An 8,895-nucleotide genomic window follows, 5' to 3' on the forward strand; every position below is an offset into this window, starting at 1 on the left:
AGAGACTTGCAATGGCTTTAATTAGCATTTTAACTCTCATGGATGATTTTAAAGGGGATTAGAAAGTTGAAATCTGATGCATCTCTAGAAAAGCTAACCAGGCTTACTCATTACAAAGGATATTTTAATACTAATAGGTAAATGGAAATATTCCAGTTTCAAAGGGACAATTCAGAGGAAGTGTATTCATTGGACCTTGTGACAGACATACCAGCATCATGGAAGATATCCAAGGAAGACTATTTTCCATTATCTCTACACCTATATTTGCATTGCAAAATAATCTTTACTACAATAAATATTGGTTATTTGCTTCCAAAGGGAAAAACAAAAACAAAATTGCTTAAACTAAATATTTTAACAATATATATGGATGTGAGGGTTTTTTTGCAAAGACCTTTCAGTGGAGGCTACTACAATTAATTAGTTGGGACTTTGACCAAAACATCTGTGAATACTGCTTGTCTTTCTTAATGTCTGATTCTAGAACAGTACAACACTGTTGTATATTCCTAAACACAGAGATCTCCAAACTCCCCAGGGACATATACTAACCACCAATCTGTGATAAATATCTCTTCTTTTGCTTCTTCCATTGCATTTGCCACATCTTCAAAATATCCTTTGGCATTAACATACCTGAAAGACAAATTTTCTGTGTCATTTTTTTTTTAACAAAAAAGATAAAAAAAGAAATCTATCATATGGCAAAACAGAAGACGGAAGCCACTGCCTAGAATCTCTACAAAACCACCAGCTTACTTTGTATAACTGGAAACAAAAACTGAAAATACTATGTTCTGTTTGCTATGCAGGAAGTACAGTAAGTAGACAGAGGCAGGCAATCTGATTCTTTTCTGCTGAGAGAATAACAAATTGAATGCTCTCATCATTGTATGAGGTCAGATGCACTCTCCCACCCTGCTGAACTCACACACCATTGTTCTTCTGAGACTGAAAGCAGACCAGTTTCTAACCCATGGGTAGAATAACATGCCAAGCAAAATTTTATTTAAAAGAAATACCTACCAAGTAAATTTCTCTTTCTTAAATTATGACTAATGACTTAAATAAACTTTTCATTTGCATCATTAGGAAAATGTATGAAGTTAATTTTTAAAATCAGACTTCACAATCTAAATCTAGCTATCTAAAGTTCATTTTTTAAAAAATCATAAAAACAAAAAATGGAAAAATAATTTATGCTCAGGTAGTCCTATAAAGGCTCTTGCGAAGTATAATACATAATATTTTTTCACAGCTTCAAAAATTGATTCCAGGTGAACTTAGACCACTGTAATATTAAATGCTATGACTATCTTCATAGTCTTAGAGCAAAAAGATCTTACCATTTGGCTAAAGTGTTCTCTTGGATAGCAGCATATGATCCAAATCGATGATCTTTGAGAAAGTCGGGGCCATACTTCTGGATGAATTCTTCTATAGCCCCTCCCCACCACCGAGCATGTCTATAGCTGTTGCATTTTAAAATCAGAGTCCTTCAAAGAAAAGCAAAATGTGGAAAAGAATGGTCACTTTATGCTCTATCTCTTTAAATAACTTAAGAATTAAATATGTCCCATTTGTTTTGGTATTGCAGCAAAGAAAATTTTAGACAAAAGAGCATCCTACTGATATGAAAAAAACAGACTTTTAAATGGTTTTGGCAGTATTTAAAAATATATTCAATGTAGCACCAATAAACTTTCAGGTTACTTATCCCCTCATTCACTTATGCAAACATGTGTAAAGGTCTAGAGCTATCTGGGCCAAGCTGTGAGGAAGACATGGAAGAGGCATAAAGTGAGGTCCTACATCTAAGTTTTAGAAAATTGTTGGTTCCTGTAAAGGACATTTCCCTTTGGCCCACCTGGTGTCCATTCCCTCAGCCTCTGGAAATAGCCTGATCATCCTGTGCCTTCTCTGGGTCTACCAAAGCCAACAAAATGGCATACTCCAGCTCCTTATTCCAAAGACTGGCTCAAGGATGATATTCATAAGCCAACTCCACCCAAAAAGTGAAAATAAAATCAAGGACTTGCTCAGAAATGCCAGCAGGAGACTCTTCCCCTTCCACCAAACTTGGTTTGAGTTTAAGAGGCAGCCATCTTGCTACCACCAGGAGACCAGCCTGAGGATGGAGCAGATCTCAGGGGACAGAATTGAGACCCTCCAGGAAAATGCACCTCAGTGACATAGCTGGAGCCCTGGAATCAGTCATGGTTAACATACTTGATTAATTACTTCTGATGTAACCCAGACTGCACTGGATTTTTCTATTGCAAACGACTAAATGATCCTAAATGGTTACAGATTTGTCAGTGCTGAAAAAAAAAAAAAATTCAGAGTGGGAGATTACAAAAAGTTATCACACAACAAATGCCAGAAGAGGTGACTACCACTAAGAGGTGGAAATGAGTTATCCAAATTTGAAGTTCAGAGAAAACAAGGTGTGGGAACTCCCTGGCAATCCAGTGGGTAGGACTCCATGCTCTCACTGCCAGAACTCCAGGTTCTATCCCAGGTCAGTGAAATAGGAATCTGTATGTCTCTGCTGCTGCTGCTGCAGCTAAGTTGCTTCAGTTGTGTCCAACTCTGTGCAACCCCGTAGATGGCAGCCCAGCAGGCTCCCCTGTCCCTGGGATTCTCCAGGCAAGAACACTGGAGTGGGTTGCCATTTCCTTCTCCAATGCATGAAAGTGAAAAGTGAAAGTGAAGTCGCTCAGTAGTATCTGACTCTTAGTGATCCCATGGACTGCATGCAGCCTACCAGGCTCCTCCGTCCATGGGGTTTTCTCTAGGCACTGCCAAAATGGAAAAAAAAAAAAACAAGAACAATAACAACAATAAAAACCCAGAGAAAACAAGGTATTGAAGTCAGCAGTCTCCCTGCCATTTAGGCAGAAACTTGCCCCAATAGAGGACCAGTGCTGTGAGTGAGCAGGGATAGTTTGCTTTGGGGAGAAATGCAATGATCCTGATGAGAAGGAGGGAAGGAGGTATATGTATAGACCCTAAAATAATTATTTATAAAGATTAGGGATGTCCAAACTGGTCCCCTAGATATGTCAGAGATATTTAGAGTTATGATATGTCAGAGTTAATATTGATGTTAACTAGAAAAGAGATTGAGAGAAAAAGAAAAATTATTTGGTAAATAATAAAAAATTAGGGTTAGGGTTAGGCTTAGGCTTAGGCTTGGCTTTTGTCTAGGGTGTAGGGAGGGGCGAGGTGAGATGTGGTGGTGCTGGGAGGAGGGAGGCATTCTCCATCGGCTGCAGCAGGCAGATACAGGGTTCTGCAGAGAGGTCACCAGGGCACAGAAAATGCCTGGGCTTGACCCAGCATGCAAGCACTGCTCCAACTGAGCTGAAATGCCTCTGAAAACCAGTTATGAGAAAAAGATATTGTAGAAGAGATAAAGGACAAACAAGTCTTATCACAGGATGTGAATCAGAGGTTAGGGGGAATAAAAAGAACCATTCCAAACATGGAGGTAGAAAGGTGAAATTAAACAATGTGTGAGGAGGGGTGTGAAGAGAATTGTCCCTAAAGAACAGAGAGATTGCTTTAGGGAGGGATTGCCAATGAAGGTAGAGAGACAAAAGGCCTCAGATTGTAAATGGAGGAATTTGGGCTTCTTTGATACAAGGAGGGGGACCACTTACACCAGGAAGGGAGCGGATGAAACCTGGATCTGTATGGATTCATTTGGCAAGGGTGCACAAGTGAGTGATAGCAGGAAATGGAGATAAGATGGCCAGTAAAGCAACTGTCACAGCGACCATTGAAAATTGTGGTCTGATTTCTATGGTTCTCCAGAAAACAGGAAAGTAGTACCAGGAGGGATGTGGTTTTTTTTTTTTTTTTTTTTGGCTGCACTGTGTAGCTTGTGGGATTCTAGTACCCTGATCAGGGATTGGACTCAGGCCCTTGGCAGTGAAAGCACAGAGTCCTAACCACTGAACTGCCAGGGAATTTCCAGGAGGAAGATTTAATGGCAGCATCATTATATTTCCAATAACATCCTGAATCTCCCATTGTCTGAGATTGGTAAGTTCAGCATTTTTCACACACACACACAAACATATTAGTACAAGTAGCGTATTTATATTAAATATATATATATTTGATGTCAGTCAGTGTGTATAGACAGAAATGTATTGTTTTCATTGTTCAGCTCACTCAGTCAAGTCTGATTCTCTGAGATCCCATGGACTGCAGCAGGCCAGGCTTCCCTGTCCTTCACCATCTCCCAGAGTTTGCTCAAACTCATGTCCATTGAATCGGTGACCATCCAACCATCTCGTCCTCTGTTGTCCCCTTCTCCTCCTGCCTTCAATCTTTCCCAGCATCAGGGTCTTTTCCAAAGAGTTAGCTCTTCATATCAGGTAGCCAAAGTATTAGAGCTTCAGTTTCAGCTCAGTCCTTTCAATGAATGTTCAGGGTTGATTTCTTTTAGGACTGACTGGTTTGATCTTGCAGTCCACGGGACTCTCAAGAGTCTTCTCCAACACCACAGTTCAAAAAACATCAATTCTTTGGTGCTCTGCCTTCTTGATGGTCAATTCTCACATCCATACATGACTACTGGAAAAACCATAGCTTTGACTATACGGACCTTTGTATATCTGTATGTATTCATATGGGCTTCCCAGGTGGCTCAGTGATAAAGAATATGCCTGCCAAGGAGGAGATGTGGGTTCAATCCCTGGGTCAGGAAGATCGCCTGGAGAAGGAAATGGCAACCTACTCCAGTATTCTTGCCTGGAGAATCCCATAGACAGAGGAGCCTGATGGGCTATAGTCCATGGTGTCACAAAAGAGTGGGATACAACTTAGCAACTAAACAACAAAAATGTATTCATATACATGACCCTGAACTTTATAGAGACAAATATATATATCAGAAAGAAAAAGACACACATATATTGTATAACTACAGTCTTTCAGAAAGAAATGTTTATCAACGCACACACAAACTCACTAATAAAATCTATAATAAATGTACAGTTGAGTATCCTTCAAGGTATCTTTTTAAAACTGTGTATGTAAATGGAATTTTTATAATCAGATCACTTTGTACATGTTTTATTAGTTAAAGGGTATCCATTTATAAAGTAAAATTCTACTTTTTGAAAACAAGAACTATTACTCCTTATCTGTTTGGTAAATTGGTATTAATGGGTAGTCAATTTTGTTAAAGCAGGCATATATTTTGTTAAAACAGGCACACAGCAATACATGGTACCATTTATTCTGACTCTTGCATATAGGATACTCTGCATCTTAAAGATATAAAAAAAGTAGTTTAATTACTTTTAATTGAGGATGAGTTCTAAATAATAATTTTCTAACACCTAAATTATTTTACCTTCTTCTTCACTTAAGGTTGGGAGAAAAACTGTTTTTAGAGAAATCTTTTAAAAATCTTTCCAAATTCTACCTTGAAAGATTATCAATTCGGAGTCCATATTTCGTCTCTGTCTCCTTCCTCCCCACCTTAACTCTGAATTCTTTATCCACCAGCAGGACGAAGGCAATAGCACCACTGTCTGGTTTCATATACAGTAAAAAGGAATCTTTTACTATCAACCACCTGTAAGAAGAAAACACATATTTTTGAAGTTGTACTGAATTACTGAAACAAAGGGAACAAGTTATCACAAGTTTGAAGTAAGCATTCTAGCAGACAGTAAGCATAATTTTATCTTTTACACAGGGATCTATTTTTTAAAATATGAAAACACTATGAAACAGAAAAACAAACAAACAAAAACCTTCCTATGTTTCCGAGAAGTACTGGCATCAAGCAATTTAAGACAATTCACTGGCCCTTTGGACACTAATGGCAAAGCCTGGAAGAATGTCCCTGATGTGGGTGGGCAGTGCTCACAGGATGCACAGCAGGAACCAAAGCTGTTGGAAAAAGGGGTGGGTTAGTGTTGGCTAAAATAAACCATCCAGAAGAGGCAACTGAGTCTCTGCGTAAGTAAAAATTCCCCTTTAAAAAAATTCAATAAGCATCCAGTACTCTGCATATTGTTCATTTCAAATTATTGGTGGCTTAAGGACCATTAATTGGAGAAGGCAATGGCACCCTACTCCAGTACTCTTGCCTGGAAAATCCCATGGACAGAGGAGCCTGGTAGGCTGCAGTCCATGGGGTCATGAAGAGTTGGACACGACCGAGTGACTTCACTTTCACTTTCATGCACTGGAGAAGGAAATGGCAACCCACTCCAGTGTTCTTGCCTGGAGGATCCCAGGGACGGGGGAGCCTGGTGGGCTGCCGCCTGTGGGGTTGCACAGAGTCGGACACGACTGAAGTGACTTAGCAGCAGCAGCAGCAGCAAGGACTATTAATAAATGATGCTCAGTGGAACATGATCTCTCAAAAGTATATCTGCAATCAATTCAATATATATTTAAGAGCTTCATGAAGGAAAAGTACAGTGATAAACTGGGAGTTAGAGCAGAGGTAGAAATGGCACAAAGATAAATCAGACATGTTTTCTAAGGAACTTATTAGGCTGGTGGGGCACAATAACAATGCTAGGCTGAATGGGATAGGCATTAAAGGCGGAAAGCAAAAAGAGATGTGTGTAGGGAAGGGGTCCTCAGTTCTAAGAGAAAGAGCTTGGTGACATTTCTCAAAAAAGTGTTGTCTGAGCAAAACCAGGAAGGAGCCCAACAAGCAGAGCCCAAAGAGGTAGTCCAGGTATACATCCCACATGGAGGGAAGAGTTAGCAAAGGCACTAAGGCTGGGAATGCTGCCTGTATTGGGGGACAGTCTGGGGAGGCCAGGGTTTCAGGAAGTGTAGCAGATGAGGTGTGGGGAGTGGGGTAGGAGCCTGGCAAAGGCCATATCGAGGAGAGTCTGAAGGCCATGTAGGTAATGTCATAGTCACCTGCAATTGTGTAGTGGTGAAATGAATTGGTCAATAATTAAAGAAACGAACAATGGGAATATTATATCACATATTAGGCAACATAAAGCATGTTATGAAATAGGTAAGGCCAGAATACCTGAACATAAATGAACAAATATTGTAAATGTAACACATGAAGTCAGAAGTTAAAGGAAATCTATAACAAATCATTACTGAAATTGCCAACCACATTACATTTTAGTGGCTCTCTAATTTAGGGTTTAATGTAGACAATCTACATTGATTTCCACATGGTTTAATTTCATTTGTTTTTTAATATACAGGCTGTCTCCTTTCCAATTAAAGGGGGTGGGATGGATTTAGGATAACACAGTAAAGGTGATACATGTGTTACGATTAACAAAAGGGAAAACATCAAGGTCAGAGAAAGCAAATATCTAACCACAACACTAATATAATTATGGTGATGACACAACAATGTGGGTTTGAGCTTCCTGGTTTTTCTTTTCAAATGAACAAATTAAGGAAATAAAGAAACTGCCCAACAAAAAGATAAATTCCATAGAAAGTTTCTCACTTGGAACCTAACATAAAGCAACTGAACAATATTAATGGATAACACTCAATAATTTTCAGAAAATGCAGAAATTCATGTTTTACAAGAATTCTCTTAACACTGCTCAATATAACTGCCATGATATCAAATAGAAACTCAGTCATTCTGATGGGGCTGAGTTATGAGTTACATAAAACTGCTTGATGAAAAGTCGGTCAAGGTTTAAAGAGAGTTGACAGATCACATATCTGTTTAAGGTCCTTCTTTAGCTGTGGCCCCTTGTCCCAGCTTGACTTTTTATGTAAGCTAGAGAGCAGATGGCAGGGCAGGCCCAGAGCAGCAGTGTTGCTGACCAGGAAGGAGCCACAGGCTTTGAAAACTACAGCTGGTGGGTTTGTCAAACTGACAAAGAAAAGTCAAATGTACCGGACGTGGGGACTTGCCTAGAAGTCAAGGTCCCCTGAATGCCAGCTCTAGCCAGAGCTCCACACCAGACACAACAGTGAGGGATGAAGAAGTACAGAAGTGTTTAATAGTGACTGCTGGATTTTGAAATCTGAAGGCAAAAGATAGTGGTTTCTGTTTTGACGATGATGAGTTATTCTCTGTAACAGTTATTAGATATAAGGTGAATTGATGCCAGGCCTTTGTTTAAAGCTTTTCTTAACTATGCCATTCATTAACCTTTTCTTGTTTCTCCTCTTTGTCTCTTTTGTCAATAGATTTTTTTTTCTTTAACAAGAGGATATGCATCAAGGACAGAAATGGTATGGACCTAACAGAAGCAGAAGATATTAAGAGGTGGCAAGAATACACGGAAGAACTGTACAAAAAAGATCTTCACGACCCGGATAATCATGATGATGTGATCACTAATCTAGAGCCAGATATCTTGGAAAGTGAAGTCAGGTGGGCCTTAGAAAGCATCACTACAAACAAAGCTAGTGGAGGTGATGGAATTCCAGTTGAGCTGTTTCAAATCCTGAAAGATGATGCTGTGAAAGTGCTGCACTCAATATGCCAGCAAATTTGGAAAACTCAGCAGTGGCCACAGGACTGGAAAAGGTCAGTTTTCATTCCAATCCCAAAGAAAGGCAATGCCAAAGAATGCTCAAACTACCGCACAATTGCACTCATCTCACATGCTAGTAAAGTAATGCTCAAAATTCTCCAAGCCAGGCTTCAGCAATACATGAACCATGAACTCCCTGATGTTCAAGCTAGTTTTAGAAAAGGCAGAGGAACCAGAGATCAAAATGCCAACATCTGCTGGATCATCGAAAAAGCAAGAGAGTTCCAGAAAAAAATCTATTTCTGCTTTCTTGACTATGCCAAAGCCTTTGACTGTGTGGATCACAATAAACTGCGGAAAATTCTGAAAGAGATGGGAATACCAGACCACCTGACCTGCCTCTTGAGAAATCTGTATGCAGGTCAGGAAGCAA

General features: G+C 39.6%; 1 protein-coding gene across 4 annotated transcripts in view; it reads right to left on the reverse strand.

Moving 5' to 3' along the window:
• Positions 1-8,895, reverse strand: part of PLD1 (phospholipase D1) — a 231,167-nt gene that overhangs the window by 105,495 nt on the left and 116,777 nt on the right. For all 4 annotated transcript variants that reach the window (XM_040248810.1, XM_040248789.1, XM_040248799.1 and 1 more), the window contains exons 9-11: positions 5,447-5,599; positions 1,350-1,499; positions 556-639 (exon numbers count right to left, since the gene is read on the reverse strand). In XM_040248810.1, the coding sequence (XP_040104744.1) occupies positions 556-639; positions 1,350-1,499; positions 5,447-5,599 (387 nt within the window). The remainder of the gene's footprint in view (positions 1-555; positions 640-1,349; positions 1,500-5,446; positions 5,600-8,895) is intronic.

Source organism: Oryx dammah, unplaced genomic scaffold (assembly GCF_014754425.2).
Source record: "Oryx dammah isolate SB20612 unplaced genomic scaffold, SCBI_Odam_1.1 HiC_scaffold_2, whole genome shotgun sequence".
In the NCBI taxonomy this organism is placed as follows: domain Eukaryota; kingdom Metazoa; phylum Chordata; class Mammalia; order Artiodactyla; family Bovidae; genus Oryx; species Oryx dammah.